The sequence below is a fragment of the Eschrichtius robustus genome, chromosome 15 (genome assembly GCF_028021215.1).
Source record: "Eschrichtius robustus isolate mEscRob2 chromosome 15, mEscRob2.pri, whole genome shotgun sequence".
NCBI lineage: Eukaryota > Metazoa > Chordata > Mammalia > Artiodactyla > Eschrichtiidae > Eschrichtius > Eschrichtius robustus.
In genome coordinates, this window is record NC_090838.1 from 40694257 (window position 1) to 40711910 (window position 17654).

The 17654-nt window shown below is 37.5% G+C and overlaps 1 protein-coding gene across 1 annotated transcript in view; it reads left to right on the top strand.

Moving 5' to 3' along the window:
• Positions 1–759: 759 nt before the first annotated feature.
• GTF2A1L (general transcription factor IIA subunit 1 like) overlaps positions 760–17654 on the top strand; it is a 59080-nt gene continuing 42185 nt past the window's right edge. The window contains exons 1-3 of the mRNA XM_068564391.1: positions 760–780; positions 3648–3749; positions 3951–4074. Of these exons, the coding sequence (XP_068420492.1) occupies positions 760–780; positions 3648–3749; positions 3951–4074 (247 nt within the window). The remainder of the gene's footprint in view (positions 781–3647; positions 3750–3950; positions 4075–17654) is intronic.

The following is a 17654-nucleotide window of genomic DNA, read 5'->3' on the forward strand; positions in this document are numbered from 1 at the left end:
CAGAGTCTGTGGAGTGAGACTCAGGTGCCGAACCTTTATTAAGCTCCCCAGGTGATTTCAGTGTGCAGCCAAAGCTGAAAATCTTTGCTTTGGGACAAAGAGTCTCATTTAAGTGCCCATCAGAATCACCTGGAGAGCATGTTAAAGTTACAGAAGCCTAGGTCCCAGCCTCAGAGTTTCTGATTCAGTAGGTCTGGGGAGGGACCCAATAATTTGCATTTTTAAAGGGTTTCCAGATGAAGCTGATGTTGCTGTCTTACACTTTGAGAACCAATCTTAGAAGAGTTTGACTCTTATTATATACTGGAGTTCAGCTGTGACTGGGGCGTAAGAGGAGGAATGAAAATTGGCGGAAGGAGAAGACAGATACCACTAGCTCCCCTCCTCTCAAAGGTAAAGTGAACTGGGATCTACCGCTGCATTGCTCATCCCCTATTTTCTTAGCCTTTATTTTATAGATTGAGAAAATAAAGGCTCTTCAAGGGTCACGTGAACGGCCCAAAGTTGGTTACACCGGACTTAACCACCCCGTTTTATCTGGTCTCTTTGCACGTGCAGGTCAACCTCTTCCCTGCCTCTGCAGCGCGACTCCACTTAACCCTCGTCATTAACCTTTCTCTCCTCCCCTGCCACGCCCCCAGCGTCCTGACGTAGTTGCGCGGACAACGTGCACCTACGTTCAAAGCGCGCAAGGAGCGGTCCTCGGAGGCGCACCGCGTGCTGCGCAGGCGCAAGGGGCGAGGCGCCGGAGCAGCGGTCATGGACGGCGGCAACCCGGTGGTAAGGACCGCCAGCTTGGCCTCTCGGCCTGCGCTCCGTGCAGAGGGAGCGCGGTCCTGGGCTCATGGCAGCGGAGTTGCGCACACCCTTTTTTTTTCCCTCCTGGCTCTTTACAGACTTTCAGGAGCCCTCCCCCTTAGGGGCTCCTCTGTTCTTCTCCTCCGTGTTGGAGGAAGTGGATGAGGGCCAGTAGCTCAGCCGGAAGTTGGACCTGGCCCCCCGCCAGAAGAACAAGTGCCCCTCTTCTTCTCCTTCTCACTCCTCATCGAACTGAGGTCCTCTAGAGTGAGGATTTGAGAAGGTGGTTAGAGATGGAACGCACCTTAAGCCTCCCAGTTTAGTGTGTTTAGAATTACTGAGTTCAGTTGTACTCTAATTGTAGTTCTTAATTTTAGTATGACTACTGTTGATTCTAAGCTATCTTATTTACCCGAAATAATAGGTAATGTGATACTTTACGTTACCCCACCACATATTTTTAGAGTTCTCCCCCACCCCTCCATTTCCCCATCCTTAAGCATCTTAATGTTTAAGTGTACAGTTGGAATTGATAAACCCAGACGTTGCTTTGTTACCGTTAAGGAGTACGAAAACCTCACATGAGAACTGACAGGCTAAATGGTCTTGTGAGACCCTCTATCAATCTTAAAAATTGATTTAAAGAAAAAAAGTCAAGAAATCACGTTTATTTTCAGTTCATTTCAACAGACTTCACATTTGGTGAAAGGCAATGTGCTTGTCCAGATCTGTGTTGTTTTATGGGTTCCATCTATACATACGCAGGATAAAATGGTTCATTTCTGACAAGTTATTATTTTAATGTGTATCCTTTTTCTGATAATGTGTTTTAATATATGTGAAATAATTATGCTTGAATGTAAGCTTACCGTGTATACCATTTTATTTGATGGTGAAACTCCAAGGAGTGTGTATGTGTGTTTTCTTTTAAATAGGGAAGAGGTTAAGATGGATTTCCTGGGCTATGCATAGTGGACTATACATATACTAATGAAGATAACAGGGAGAGAATATAAAATCTAACTGTAGTCCTAGAAGAGAAAGTATGTTCAATTCCTACTTTGCTTTTGAAAAATTGTGTTCTAATGGGTTATTTTTATTTTTTATTTTTTTAAATAAATTTATTTATTTATTTATTTTTGGCTTCATTGGGTCTTTGTTGCTGTGCGTGGGCTTTAGTTGTGGTGAGCGGGGGCTACTCTTCATTGCGGCGTGCAGGCTTCTCATTGCGGTGGCTTCTCTTGCTGCGGAGCACAGGCTCTAGGCACGCGGGCTTCCATAGTTGTAGCACGCAGGCTCAGTTGTTGTGGCACACGGGCTTAGTTGCTCCGTGGCATGTGGGATCTTCCTGGAGCAGGGCTCGAACCCATGTCCCCTGCACTGGCAGGCAGATTCTTACCCACTGTGCCACCAGAGAAGCCCTAATGGGTTATTTTTGATGGCTGCTGTTACATTCTGAGGGTAGATCTTAAAAGATGTTTTTATCCCTAGGAGTTTTTACCTCTAGTTTTAAGTGTGATCACACTAGCTGGGACTAACACTGAAATATCAATTAAGCACGGCTTTTTCAGGGTAAACTGTTTTAGAAGAAGGAACTAATCTAGGGCACTTAATCTTATTGACTATGCTTTTGAATAACATATTATTTAAATATTACTGATTGGCTTTTTCATAGGCTCACTCTGGGTCTTTAGAAGGAATAAGTTTAATACCTAACTACTCTTCGCATGAACAGGAGTACTTAGAATATTTACTGAGTAGTATGAAAAAGCAGTCCTACAAGGACAGAATTTTCAATTTGGCCTGATTAAGCAATTTGAAATAACAGCAATTCAACTAAATTCCTATTTTATTATTTCTTATCAGTAGAACTTCCACTAGGTCAGTATTGTCAGTACACTTAGCATTGCCATTCTTTTTTTGCATTTTTTAATTTTTAATTTTATTTATTTTTATTTGATCTTTTTTGGCGGTGCCGCGTGGCTTGCGGGATCTTAGTTCCCACACCAGGGATTGAACCCAGGCAGTGAAAGCGCGGAGTCCTAACCACTGGACTGCCAGGGAATTTCCCAGCATTGCCATTTTGGACTAGGGTGGGAGTGGAGCACAGTTTACATAGATTTGAAGGACTGAGTTTATTTCACAGGGCTATTTTTCTTTTGATATTGACCAGTTTTTAATCTGGTAAAGATCTGCTTTTAGGATGTTACTTAGTCTCTGCAGTATGCAGATTGTGGAAGGGTAAGGTTTGTTTATGTCCTACTTAGTTTCTCTTAGGAAATCCTTTTTGGTGCAGTTGTACTTTTACTTGACCATGGTTCAGAATATCTTTTTGGACTCTGTGTATTTTGGGAGCGGGACAGACTTTGGTGACCCTATTGTAGATGCTCGCCCCAAATGTATGGCTTGGAATTTATTTACATTTATGGAGTAATATAGTAAACTCTAAAAAAGCTCTCTGGGTCCCTCTGAGAAAAAGGTAAATTGAAAACAAAAGGTTCATTTCCACCTGTCTTAAATTAATTTCCTTTTTAAAAAGGAGTGTGGAGGTTAAATACTGACACAAAAGCCAAGGATCCTAAAAGTAACCATACATCTTGATGAGATTATTATCTCATATTTTTTTGTAGTATTGTGATTCAGCCTTATAGATAGGCTGAGACTATGGGTCTGAAGTTAACCAATTTATGGAAAGCTAAGACTGTATTGGGAATAGGATGCACAGAGGGAAACTCCTTATCATGGCTTTTCTTCAAATATAAGATTAGAAAGTGTACACTGCATGTTTTTTAAGGCTGGATACACTCAAACTTGAGAATGTAAAACTTTTAACAATTGCTTTTATGTAGCCTAAACTCTACAGATCTGTAATTGAAGATGTAATTGAAGGAGTGCGGGATCTATTTGCTGAAGAAGGTATAGAGGAACAAGTCTTAAAAGACTTGAAGCAGGTTTGTAGACAGTAGAAGTTTCTCTCTTTTGTTTTTTCAGCTTAAAAAAATGGATAAATTAAATTCAAACCCCTTAATTATAGTTTAATACTTACCCATTTATTGTGCCTTCAGCTGACAATTTAAAAGTAAAAAGTATAGGAGTAAATATCCTAATTTTTTTTTTTTTTTTTAGAGCAAACATTTTGTTTTTCTCTGCAGCTTTGGGAAACAAAGGTTTTGCAGTCTAAAGCAACAGAAGACTTCTTCAGCAATAGTGTCCATTCGCCTCTGTTCACCCTTCAGTTGCCGCACAGCTTGCACCAAACATTGCAATCATCAACAGGTTGGATATAGTTAGTAAATTAGTACTATATGCAGAACAGATTCTCATTTGGTGGCGGTTTGGAATTAGGGTAATGTTCTTAAGGGGAGAGGGCTTGGACTTCAAAATCATTGCTATTAAAAGAACACAGGATAAGTCATCACTGCCATGTAATTATTGACAAAAAAATTAGGTTATTTAAACTATTTTTAAAACTATTATAGTCCACAAAGGTGACAAAGCCTTACTTCATAGGAACAAATTATATAGTTTGTGGGCTATTGGAAGTACCCTTTGTTTATCTCAGAGGATTTGATTGACTCTGGTAAAGGCGTAATCCAGCCACTTGGTGAAGAAGCAGAGGGAAAGATGGGTGCTTGCAAGCTTGTGCATTCTTTCTCTTTCTCTTGCTATCTGTATGTATTGTAAATCTGTCATTGAATTGGCAGCAAAATGGAGTATAAACAGGAATATGGAGGTTATTCAGGCTACTTCACAGTTTTGGATATAAAATGATGGCTAGAAATGGGCCATATGCGTATTGTCTTTAATCTTGGACTTAAATCTAGACCTATGCTTTTAAGGGAAATATTTGTTCATACTATGTCTATCAATTTAAACTGGAAAAGGCTAACTGCTAAAAGATAAAACAATACTATTATATCTTTCTAGCCTTTATTTCTTTTTTTCTCCTCTGATTCTTATAATCCTTATGGTATCCTGATGTGTGTGTGTATATACATCAACATGTTGATGCACAGAGACGCAGGCACATCGGGATGCACTGACAGACACAGAGGCACACACCAACAGACATATCCAGACTCAGGGAGACACACGCAGATACAGACGTGCGCAGACACAGACAGACACACACAAGTAGGTTTTATTGGATTTAGCCGAAATTCAATAGATGAATGTCTGCAAGAGGTAAGGGTAGATTTTGGATTAGATTGTCAGTAAAAACTAGATTGTTCATGGCATACTTGGGAAAATTCACATGAAAATCTTGTGGGTCAAGGTGAGAGGAAAATATCGATAGTAAGGAGGCTAGTACCTCCTCTGTTACAAAATGAGAGAATTTAAGTGTGACAGCAATTATAACATATAAAATGAAATTAACAATGAGTGTTGAGTTACCAAACACAACTTTTATCTAAAGCTGTGCTTAAAATGTGTAACATTGCTCTTTAAGAATTAGCCATGGCTGTTTTAATTATTAAGTTGACACATTGAATTACATTAATTGTTCGGTTTTTGGCTATGCTTTCATTTTTAACTTGACTGTTTTTTTAGGGCATCCCTTTTATTTCTCTATCTAAATAACATTCTTTTAATTTTTTTCTTCATTAAAGAACTTTAAAGATTTTTTTCTTAGGAGTGGCTTGGAGGGTGGTGAATGTGGAGTAGTAAAATACTTGATTGTCTTTTATGAAAAGCATGGTTCTTAAGAAAAGACTAGCTGGAACACTTCTCAGGTTCTTTGTCATTGAAAATTGTAATACTTGATTTTGCCTCAAGATGGTAATATTACCAGTGATTTAAATCACAAAATAGTCTTGCAACTAATATATCTAGCTGACTTTCACTCAGCACTTCTTTCTTTCTAATTCTGTCTTAGAGGTTAGAATAATAGAAATAATTACATTTAAACAAGACAGTTTTTCTTCTTATTTTCTGCATCATTCATAATGAAGTGAAGAGGAAGCACATGTATCCTGTAAAGCTGCATTATAGGCCTTTTTCCTATCCCTCTTCATTTCTAGGTACTCTGCAATAAGATTCTTGAAGTAAACAGCCTCATAAAATTGAAGTACTTTTTAATTATATCATCTCATTGTATGCTTCTAAAAGCCTGATTAAGATAGCCTAAACACACTCTACAACCTTTTTATCTCTTGATAACAAGTTCAAATTAAATCTACAATGGAATAAGTCCTTTGCCTTTGTCTTTTCCACTGTTAAAATTTGTTTGCCCTGTTGTATTTTCTTTGACTCTATTATCCATTTGTTTGATAATTTGCTGTATCTTCAGTTGTCAACTTTTTTTTTTTTTGGTCTCAGGACCCCTTTACACTTAAAAATTGAGAACCTCAAAGTGCTTCCTTTTATGTGGGTTGTAAGTATCTATTTACCATATTAGAAATTAAAGCTGAGAAATTTTTAAAATGTTGATTTATTAATTTAAAAAATGATTGTATGTTAATATATATTTGTTAAAAATAACTCTTTTCCAGAATGAAAAAATATTTAGTGAGAGGACTGCTATTGTTGTACTATTCTGCAATTCTTGTTAATGTCTGGCTTAATATAAGACAGCTGGATTCTCATATCTATTTCTAAATTTAATCTGTTGTGATATGTAGTTTTGGCAGGAGAAAATCTAATCTTCCACAGATAGATAATTGGAAAAGGAGGAGTGTTTTAATAGCTTTTTTAGGTAATTTGGTACTACGCTAAAACTCAACACGTGGTAGTTTCTGAGAGGTTAGCTGCAAAGTGGAATCTGAAACCATATCAATGGACTTTTTGTGATGTTAAAGTTCACTGGTATATCTTGCACTTTGAATGACTGTCTAACCCCTATGTAATTTTGTAACATACGTTGGTGACATGGAAAATATTGGTTCACCGAGTTATACATTTGACACATTGTTCATTATACAGGATAAAAAATCATATTAATATCTCCACATATGTCACAGAAAAGTGTTTAAGTATTGGAAAGCGATGAAGCTCACTGTAGTGGATATAGTTTTCAAAATTCTAATTTTTGCTTGAAAGCTTGAATTTTATCATTGCCAAACAAATACTGTCAGTTTATTTTCCTTGAAGTGACGGGCACACTTAGTTCATTTTCAAAAAACTGCCAGATACCCAAGTCTGATGAACCATAGTTTCTGTTAGTTTTTCTTTCAGGTAAAATAGTGTTTCTTGAAAAAAGAAATTAGCTAGGTCAGCTCCCAACTTAAACAATAGCACCATTGCATTTCCTCATACTTCCTTGTACTTCTGTATGCTACAGAAATGCTTTATATGTTCTTCCTATTTCCTCACACAGAATATTAAAAGCAAGTATACTTGAGGGTTGAAATTTAGTAAAAATAATTCTTTATGGTTACATTAAGGAATTTCTTAAGTGAAACAGTTTTGTGCTTGCTGGTTTTATTTGTTTATTTTTAAACTGTGAGTAAATAGCAATGGAGAATAAATACAGTGAGCACTAGTAAGGTTTGGTGCTTACAGGCTTAATTCATGTGAAGGTGCCTTCAGTTTTATTTATCACGGCTTTGTGCTATCAGTGCAAATGTCAGCACCACCCCCCGCCTTAAAATATTTAGTGAGAAATGAAAAAGGCATATATTGTTTTGATATTATAAAAATAGTTTTGACCTTGTGAACACCCTGATAGTATCTTAGGGACTCCCCAGGGATTTGTACACTAAACTTTGAGAACTGCTGTTCTATTCTTATATTCTATTATATATAATTTATAATCCACTTTTAAAAAATACTTAATTTTTTAGAACATCTTTAGGTTCACAGCAAATTTGAGAGAGGGTACAGAGATTTCCCATATACTCCTTGCTCCCACTCATGCATAGCCTTTCCAGTTATCAACATACCCCACCAGAGTGGTACATTTGTTAACAGTTGATGAACCTGCATTGACACATCGTAAACACCCAAAGTCCATAGTTTACATTGTCACTTTTGGTATTGTACATTCTGTGGGGTTGGGCAAGTTTATAATGACTTGAATGCATTGTAATAGTTTCATACAGAGTATTTCCATTGCCCGAAATACCTTCTGTGCTCCTCTGCGTCCGTTCCCCTCACACCAATCCCTGGCAACCACTGATCTTTTTACTGTCTCCATAGTTTTGCCTTTTCTAGAATGTCATGTAGTTGGAACACTATAGTATACAGCCTTTTCAGATTGGCTTCTTTCAGTTAGTAATATGATTTTTAAAAAAAATAAATCTGTTTATTTATTTATATTTGGCTGCGTTGGGTCTTCGTTGCTGCACCCGGGTTTTCTCTAGTTGGGGTGAGCGGGGGCTACTCTTCGTTGCGGTGCACGGGCTTCTCATTGCGGTGGCTTCTCCCACTGCAGAGCACAGGCTCTAGGCACACGGGCTTCAGCAGTTGTGGCATGCAGGCTCAGCACTTGTGGCTTGTGGGCTCCAGAGCACAGACTCAGTAGTTGTGGCGCACGGGCCCAGTTGATACGTGGCATGTGGGATCCTCCCAGACCAAGGCTTGAACTCGTGTCCCCCGCATTGGCAGGCGGATTCTTAACCACTGCGCCACCAGGGAAGTCCAGTAATATGATTTTAAGGTTCTTCCATGTCTTTTCATGGCTTGATAGCTCCTTTCTTTTCAGCACTGAATAATATTCCATTGTCCGTAGGTACCACAGTTTATATATCCATTCACCTACTGAAGGATGACATCTTGGTTGCTGCCAGGTTTTGGCAATCATGAATAAAAGTGCTGTAAACATTTGTGTGCAGGTTTTTGTGAAGAAATAAGTTTTCAACTCCTTTGGGCAAATACCAAGAAGTGTGATTGCTGGATCATGTGGTAAGAGTATGATTAGTTTGGTAAGAAAGTGTCAAACTGTCTTCCAAAGTGGCCGAACCATTTTACATTCCCCAGCAATGAATGAGAGTTTGTTGCTCTGCATACTTGCCAGCATATTGCTATTATCAATGTTCTGGATTTTGTCCATTCCAATAGGGGTGTAGTGGTATCTCGTTGTTTCAATTTATATTTCCCCGATGACATATGATATGAAGCACCTTTTATATTCTTCACATGCTTATTTGCCATTTATATATCTTTGGTGAAGTGTCTATTTAGGTCTTTGGCCCATTTTTTAATTGCTTTGTTTTCTTATTGTTAAGTTTTGAGAGTTCTTTGTCTATTTTTTTTTTTTTTTTTTAGTAAATTTACCTTTTATTTTTTTATTTATCTTTTTTTTTTTTTACTATATTGTTTAACATCTTTATTGGAGTATAATTGCTTTACAATGGTGTGTTAGTTTCTGCTGTAGAACAAAGTGAATCAGCTATACGTATACATATGTCCCCATATACCCTCCCTCTTGCATCTCCCTCCCACCCTTCCTATCCCACCGCTCTAGGTGGACACAAAGCACTGAGCTGATCCCCCTGTGCTATACGGCTTCTTCCCAGTAGCTATCTGTTTTGCATTTGGTACTGTATATATGTCCATGCCACTCTCTCACTTTGTCCCAGCTTACCCTTCCCCCTCCCCGTGTCCTCAAGTCCATTCTCTACATCTGTGTCTTTATTCCTATCCTGCCCCTAGGTTCTTCAGAACCATTTTTTTTTAGGTTCCATATGTATGTGTTAGTATACGGTATTTGTTTTTCTCTTTCTGACTTACTTCACTCAGTATGACAGACTCTGGGTCCATCCACCTCGCTACAAATAACTGTTTCATTTCTTTTCATGGCTGAGTAATATTCCATTGTATATATGTGCCACGTATTCTTTGTCCATTCGTCTGTCGATGGACACGTAGGTTGCTTCCATGTGCTGGCTATTGTAAATAGTGCTGCAGTGAACATTGTGGTACATGACTCTTTTTGAATTACGGTTTTCTCAGGGTATATGCCCAGTAGTGGGATTGCTGGGTCGTAGGGTAGTTCTATTTTTAGGTTTTAAGGAACCTCCATACTGTTCTCCATAGTGGCTATATCAATTTACATTCCTACCAACAGTGCAAGAGGGTTCCCTTTTCTCCACACCCTCTCCAGCATTTATTGTTTCTAGATTTTTTGATGATGGCCATTCTGACCAGTGTGAGATGATATCTCGTTGTAGTTTTGATTTGCATTTCTCTAGTGATTAATGATGTTGAGCATTCTTTCATGTGTTTGTTGGCAATCTGTATATCTTCTTTGGAGAAATGTCTATTTAGGTCTTCTGCCCATTTTTGGATTGGGTTGTTTGTTTTTTTGATATTGAGCTGCATGAGCTGCTTGTAAATTTTGGAGATTAATCCTTTGTCAGTTGCTTCATTTGCAAATATTTTCTCCCATTCTGAGGGTTGTCTTTTCATCTTGTTTATGGTTTCCTTTGCTGTGCAAAAGCTTTGAAGTTTCATTAGGTCCCATTTGTTTATTTTTGTTTTTATTTCCATTTCTCTACGAGGTGGGTCAAAAAGGATCTTGCTGTGATTTATGTCGTAGAGTGTTCTGCCTGTGTTTTCCTCTAACAGTTTGATAGTGTCTGGCCTTACATTTAGGTCTTTAATCCATTTTGAGTTTATTTTTGTGTATGGTGTTAGAGAGTGTTCTAATTTCATACTTTTACATGTACCTGTCCAGTTTTCCCAGCACCACTTATTGAAGAGGCTGTCTTTTCTCCACTGTATATTCTTGCCTCCTTTTTCAAAGATAAGGTGACCATATGTGCGTGGGTTTATCTCTGGGCTTTCTATCCTGTTCCATTGATCTATATTTCTGTTTTTGTGCCAGTACCATACTGTCTTGATTACTGTAGCTTTGTAGTATAGTCTGAAGTCAGGGAGCCTGATTCCTCCAGCTCCATTTTTCGTTCTCAAGATTGTTTTTGCTATTCGGGGTCTTTTGTGTTTCCATACAAATTGTGAAATTTTTTGTTCTAGTTCTGTGAAAGATGCCAGTGGTACTTTGATAGGGATTGCATTGCATCTGTAGATTTCTTTGGGTAGTATAGTTATTTTCACAGTGTTGATTCTTCCAATCCAAGAACATGGTATATCTCTCCATCTATTTGTATCATCTTTAATTTCTTTCATCAGTGTCTTATAATTTTCTGCATACAGGTCTTTTGTCTCCTTAGGTAGGTTTATTCCTAGATATTTTATTCTTTTTGTTGCAGTGGTAAATGGAAGTGTTTTCTTAATTTCACTTTCAGATTTTTCATCATTAGTGTATAGGGATGCCAGAGATTTCTGTGCATTATTTTGTATCCTGCTACTTTAACAAATTCATTGATTAGCTCTAATAGTTTTCTGGTAGCATCTTTAGGATTCTCTATGTAGAGTATCATGTCATCTGCAAACAGTGACAGTTTAACTTCTTCTTTTCTATTTGTATTCCTTGTATTTCTTTTTCTTCTCTGATTGCTGTGGCTAAAACTTCCAAAACTGTGTTGAATGATAGTGGTGAGAGTGGACAACCTTGTCTTCTTCCTGATCTTAGTGGAAATGGTTTCAGTTTTTCACCGTTGAGAACCATGTTGGTTGTGGGTTTGTCATATATGGCCTTTATTATGTTGAGGTAAGTTCCCTCTAAGCCTACTTTCTGGAGAGGTTTTATCATAAATCAGTGTTGAATTTTGTAGAAAGCTTTTTCTGCATCTATTGAGATGATCATATGGTTTTTCTCCTTCAGTTTGTTAATATGGTGTATCACATTGATTGATTTGCGTATATTGAAGAATCCTTGAATTCCTGGGATAAACCCCACTTAATCATGGTGTATGATCCGTTTAAAGTGCTGTTGGATACTGTTTGCTAGTATTTTGTTGAGGATTTTTGCATCTGTGTTCATCAGTGATATTGGCCTGTAGTTTTCTTTGTTTGTGACAGCTTTGTCTGGTTTTGGTGTCAGGGTGATGGTAGCCTCGTAGAATGAGTTTGGGAGTGTTCCTCCCTCTGCTATATTTTGGAAGAGTTTGAGAAGGATAGGTGTTAGCTCTTCTCTAAATGTGTGATAGAATTTGCCTGTGAAGCCATCTGGTCCTGGGCTTTTGTTTGGTGGAAGATTTTTAATCACAGTTTCAATTTCAGTGCTTGTGATTGGCCTGTTTATATTTTCTATTTCTTCCTGGTTCGGTCTCGGAAGGTTGTGCTTTTCTAAGAATTTTTCCATTTCTTCCAGGTTGTCCATTTTATTGGCATATAGTTGCTTGTAGTAATCTCTCATGATCCTTTATATTTCTGCAGTGTCTGTTGTAACTTCTCCTTGTTCATTTCTAATTTTATTGATTTGAGTCCTCTCCCTCTTTTTCTTGATGAGTGTGGCTAATGGTTTATCAATTTTCTTTATCTTCTCAAAGAACTAGCTTTTAGTTTTATTGATATTTGCTATTGTTTCCTTCATTTCTTTTTCATTTATTATCTGATCTGATCTTTATGATTTCTTTCCTTCTGCTAACTTTGGGGTTTTTTTGGGTTCCTCTTTCTCTAATTGCTTTAGGTGTAAGGTTAGGTTGTTTATTTGAGATTTTTCTTGTTTCTTGAGGTAAGAATATATTGCTATAAACTTCCCTCTTAGAACTGGTTTTGCTGCATCCCATAGACTTTGGGTCATTGTGTTTTCATTGTCATTTGTTTCTATGTATTTTTTGATTTCCTCTTTGCTTTCTTCAGTGATCTCTCGGTTATTTAGTAGTGTATTATTTAGCCTTCATGTGTTTGTATTTTGTACAGATTTTTTCCTGTAATTGATATCTAGTCTCATAGTGTTGTGGTTGGAAAAGATACTTGATATGATTTCGGTTTTTTAAAAGTTACTGAGGCTTGATTTGTGACCCAAGATATGATCTATCCTGGAGACTGTTCTGTGAGCACTTGAGAAGAAAGTGTATTCTGTTGTTTTTGGATGGAATGTCCTATAATTATCAATTAAGTCCATCTTGTTTAATGTATCATTTAAAGCTTGTGTTTCCTTATTTATTTTCATTTTGGATGATCTGTCCATTGGTGAAAGTGGGGTGTTAAAGTCCCCTACTACGGTTGTGTTACTGTTGACTTCCCGTTTTATGGCTGTTAGCATTTGTCTTATGTATTGAGGTGCTCCTGTGTTGGGTGCATAAATATTTACAATTGTTATATCTTCTTCTTGGATTGATCCCTTGATCATGATGTAGTGTCCTTCTTTGTCTCTTGTAATAGTCTTTGTTTTAAAGTCTACTTTGTCTGATACGAGAATTGCTACTCCAGCTTTCTTTTGATTTCCATTAGCATGGACTATCTTTTTCCATCCCCTCACTTTCAGTCTGTATGTGTCCCTAGGTCTGAAGTGGGTATCTTGTAGACAGCATAAATACGGGTCTTGTTTTTGTATCCATTCACCCAGTCTATGTCGTTTGGTTGGAACATTTAATCCATTTACATTTAAGGTAGTTATCAATATGTATGTTCCTATGACCATTTTCTTAATTGTTTTGGGTTTGTTATTGTAGCTCTTTTCCTTCTCTTGTGTTTCCTGCCTAGAGAAGTTCCTTTAGCATTTGCTGTAAATCTGGCTTGGTGGTGCTGAATTCTCTTAACTTTTGCTTTTCTCTAAAGGTTTTAATTTCTCTGTCGAATCTGAATGCGATCCTTGCTGGGTAGAGTAATCTTCGTTGTAGGTTTTTTCCCTTTCATCACTTTAAATATGTCCTGCCACTCCCTTCTGGCTTGCAGAGTTTCTGCTGAAAGATCAGCTGTTAACCTTATGGGGATTCCCTTGTATGTTATTTGTTGCTTTTCCCTTGCTGCTTTTAATATTTTTTCTTTGTATTTAACTTTTGATAGTTTGATTAATATGTGTCTTGGCGTGTTTCTCCTTGGATTTATCCTGCTTGGGACACTGTGCTTCCTGGACTTGACTAACTATTTCCTTTCCCATATTAGGGAAGTTTTCAACTATATTCTCTTCAGATATTTTCTCAGTCTCTTTGTTTTTCTCTTCTTCCTCTGGGACTCCTATAATTTAAATGTTGGTGTGTTTAATGTTGTCCCAGAGGTCTCTGAGACTGTCCCCAATTCTTTTCATTCTTTTTTCTTCATTCTCCTCTGTGGTAGTTATTTCCACTATTTTATCTTCCAGGTCACTTATCCATTCTTCTGCCTCAGTTATTCTGCTATTGATTCCTTCTAGAGAATTTTTAATTTCATTTATTGTGTTGTTCATTCATTGTTTGTTTGCTCTTTAGTTCTTCTAGGTCCTTGTTAAACGTTTCTTATATTTTCTCCATTCTATTTCCAAGATTTTGGATCATCTTTACTATCATTACTCTGAATTCTTTTTCAGGTAGGCTGCCTGTTTCCTCTTCATTTGTTTGGTCTGGTAGGTTTTTACCTTGCTCCTTCATCTGCTGTATATTTCTCTGTCTTCCCATTTTGCTTAACTTGCTGTGTTCGGGGTCTCCTTTTCGCAGCCTGCAGGTTCATAATTCCCATTGCTTTTGGTGTCTGCCCTCAGTGGGTAAGGTTGGTTTAGTGGGTTGTGTCGGCTTCCTGGTGGAGGGGACTGGTGCCTGTGTTCTGGAGGATGAGGCTGGATCTTGTCTTTCTGGTGGGCAGGACCATGTCTGGTGTGTGTTTTCGGGATGTCTGTGAACTCAGTATGATTTTAGGCAGCCTCTCTGCTAATGGGTGGGGTTGTGTTCCTGTCTTGCTAGTTGTTTGGCATGGGATGTCTAGTACGGGAGTTTGCTGGTCGTTAAGTGGAGCTGGGTGTAAGCATTGAGATGGAGGTCTGTGGGAGAGCTCTCACTGACTGATATTATGTGGGGCTGGGATGTCTCTGGTGGTCCAATGTCCTGAACTCGGCTCTCTCACCTCAGAGACTCAGGCCTGACAACCTGGCCAGAGCACCAAGACCCTGTGAGCCACATGGCTCTTTTGGGAAGTCTGAGGTCTTCTTCCAGCTTTCAGTAGGTGTTCTGTAGGAGTTGTTCCACATGTAGATGTATTTTTGATGTATTTGTGGGGAGGAAAGTGATCTCCATGTCTTACTCCTCCACCACCTTGAAGGTCCTCTGTCTCTTTGTTTATTTTGGATAATAGTCCCTTATCAGATATGTCTTTTGCAAATATTTTCTCCCAAACTGTGGCTTGTCTTCTCATTCTCCTGACATTGTCTTTCGCAAAGCAGTTTTTAATTTTAATGAACTCCAGCTTATCAGTTATTTCTTTCATGGATTGTTCCTTCAGTGTTGTATCAAAAAAGTCTTTGCTATACTCAAGTCATCTAGATTTTCTCATATGTTATTTTCCAGGAGTTTTATAGTTTTGCATTTTACATTTAGGTCTGTGATCCATTTTGAGTTAACTTATGTGAAGCATGTAAGGTCTGTATCTAGGTTCATTTTTTTTTTTTTTTTGCATTGGATGTTCAGTTGTTCCAGCACTATTTGTTGAAGAGACTGTCTTTGCTCCATTGTATTGCTTATGCTCCTTTGTCAAAGATGAGTTGATTATATTTATGGGGGTCTATTTCTGGGCTGTCTATTCTGTTCCACTGATCTATGTGTCTATTTTTTTGCCATGTATTTGTCTACACTGTCTTGATTACTGTAGCTTTACAGTAAGTCTTGAAGTTAGGTAGTGTTAGTAGTTCAGCATTTTCTCCTTGAATATCATATTGGCTATTCTGGCTCTTTTGCTTATAATCCACTTTTGAGAGAGAAATGGGATTCTGTTAATAATAACCTCAGGATTTCCCTGGTGGTGCAGTGGTTAAGAATCCGTCTGCCAATGCATGGGACACGGGTTCGATCCCTGGTCTGGGAAGATCCCACGTGCCGTGGAGCAACTAAGCCTGTGCGCAACAACTACTGAGCCTGCACTCTAGAGCCCACATGCCACAACTACCAAAGCCCATGTGCCTAGAGCCCAAGCTCCGCAACAAGAGAAGCCACCGCAGTGATTAGCCCGCACACTGCAACGAAGAGTAGCCCCCGCTTGCCGCAACTAGAGGAAGCCCACACGCAACAACGAAGACCCAGTGCAGTCATTAAAAAAAAAAAATAATAATAATAATAACCTCAGAATAACAGATGTAAACTAGGACTGTCGTGAGCACACTGGGACATGTAGTCACTTTGTCTATAATTGCCTTATTTCTAGGGCAATTCAAATCATCTTCTGTTATTTGGTCTTCATGTCACATAGTCTTTTTGATGAAACCATCAGTCATTGTGGGAGGAAGACAGGGAAGAACCAGGAACATTGAGAGGTTTGTTAGCTTTCATCTTTGAGTATTAAAACTCCTAAACTTCAGATACAAACTGTATGTCCTGTTGTTCTTGAACTTGGATCTGTTAAAAATTTCAGCAATGTTGTTGTTTCTTGGGGTGATTTGAGTTAGAATATTCAGTTTGGTCATCAGGAGACGGCCATATACTAAAGAGTAGTCACAGAAAAGAAATTTAATAGTTTTTGCACCTCTTGAATAATGTGACTTGGATATTAAAATTTGGTATGGTTCAAAGTGGGACCAAAAATTGTTAAATGATTAACTGCCTTAATGTATCAAAGACTTTTTCGTGTGTAGGGAAAAATACACTTATAAATGTGAATGTTGTTGTGCTATATTATCTTTTTGCAAAACTCCTTAAATTATATTTGTCGGATTAAATTCTTCCTTTATTCTAAAGCTTATTGTTTGTGAAATTTACTATTTCTAGAATATATACATGAAGACCAAAATTCTGACACTTTAAGTAAAAACATGTATTCAGTTAAAACTTAATTGCTTATTGACACTATCTTGAGTATTGTAAAAAGTATGTTTCAGGCACATATAATGGTGTACATAATTTGTGAATGTGTATGAATGATGAATATAACTTGTGAATTTAGTATCAAAATTAAGTAGAAGCTACATGAAACTTTACTCTAAAATTTTGTTAGTTCAATTTTTTGATGGCTCTAAAGAAACTCTTAAAACTCTGTTAGCTCTGTTTGATTGATATGAGTAGAGAGAATTATCCTTTGGGATTTATTGCAGAGTATTTAAAAGGGGAGAATTGTTGCTATTTTTCCTCAAGAAATTCACTTAATTGCTTCAGACAGTATGTTAACAGATTTTTGTTTCCTCTCAGGCTATGGCTTATGCTGTACCAGCCTAAGCTTTTCTCACTTCAGCTAATTAAGACTAATACCATTGTGTTCCTGCCACTCCAGTTCTAATTTAGCCTTTCCAAAAAGAATGCCTGTTAAGAAGCAAAGCTATAGATGAAAGAGGATAAAAATAATTTTTGTACTTCATTAACCATCAATCTTTGTAGCTTCACTTCTTTGTCTTAATGTGAGAAGAATGGTTAGTTAAAAAAAATTTGCTCTTCTGAGCTGTTTGTTGTATATGATGGAGCCATTCTAGTGTCAGAAATGGATCTTCAGGACAGTTTTCCTTAATACAGTATGTGAAAAAATACCATAAAAAACATTACATTCAGTATATACGTGCTGCATAAACATGCTAAAATGTTTTTGTTTTTATTAAAGAAAAGGCAAAATGGTCTTCTAACAGTCAGGTTCAGGTAGGTAAAATGAACCTTGAGGTAAGGTTTAAGGTTACATTGGTCAACTGAGATCCTTTAGTAACTGTTCTTTAGACTTATTTTTTAAATAAAATTTTATTGGAATATAGTTGATTTAAAATATTGTGTTAGTTTTAGCTGTACAGAAAAGTGAATCATTTATACATATACATCTATCCACTCTTTTTTTAGATTCTTTTCCCACATAGGTCATTACAGAGTATTGAGAAGAGTTCCCTGTGCTATGCAGTAGGTCCCTATTAGTCACCTATTTTATGTATAGTAGTGTGTATATATCAATCCCAGTCTCCCAATTTATCCCTCCCC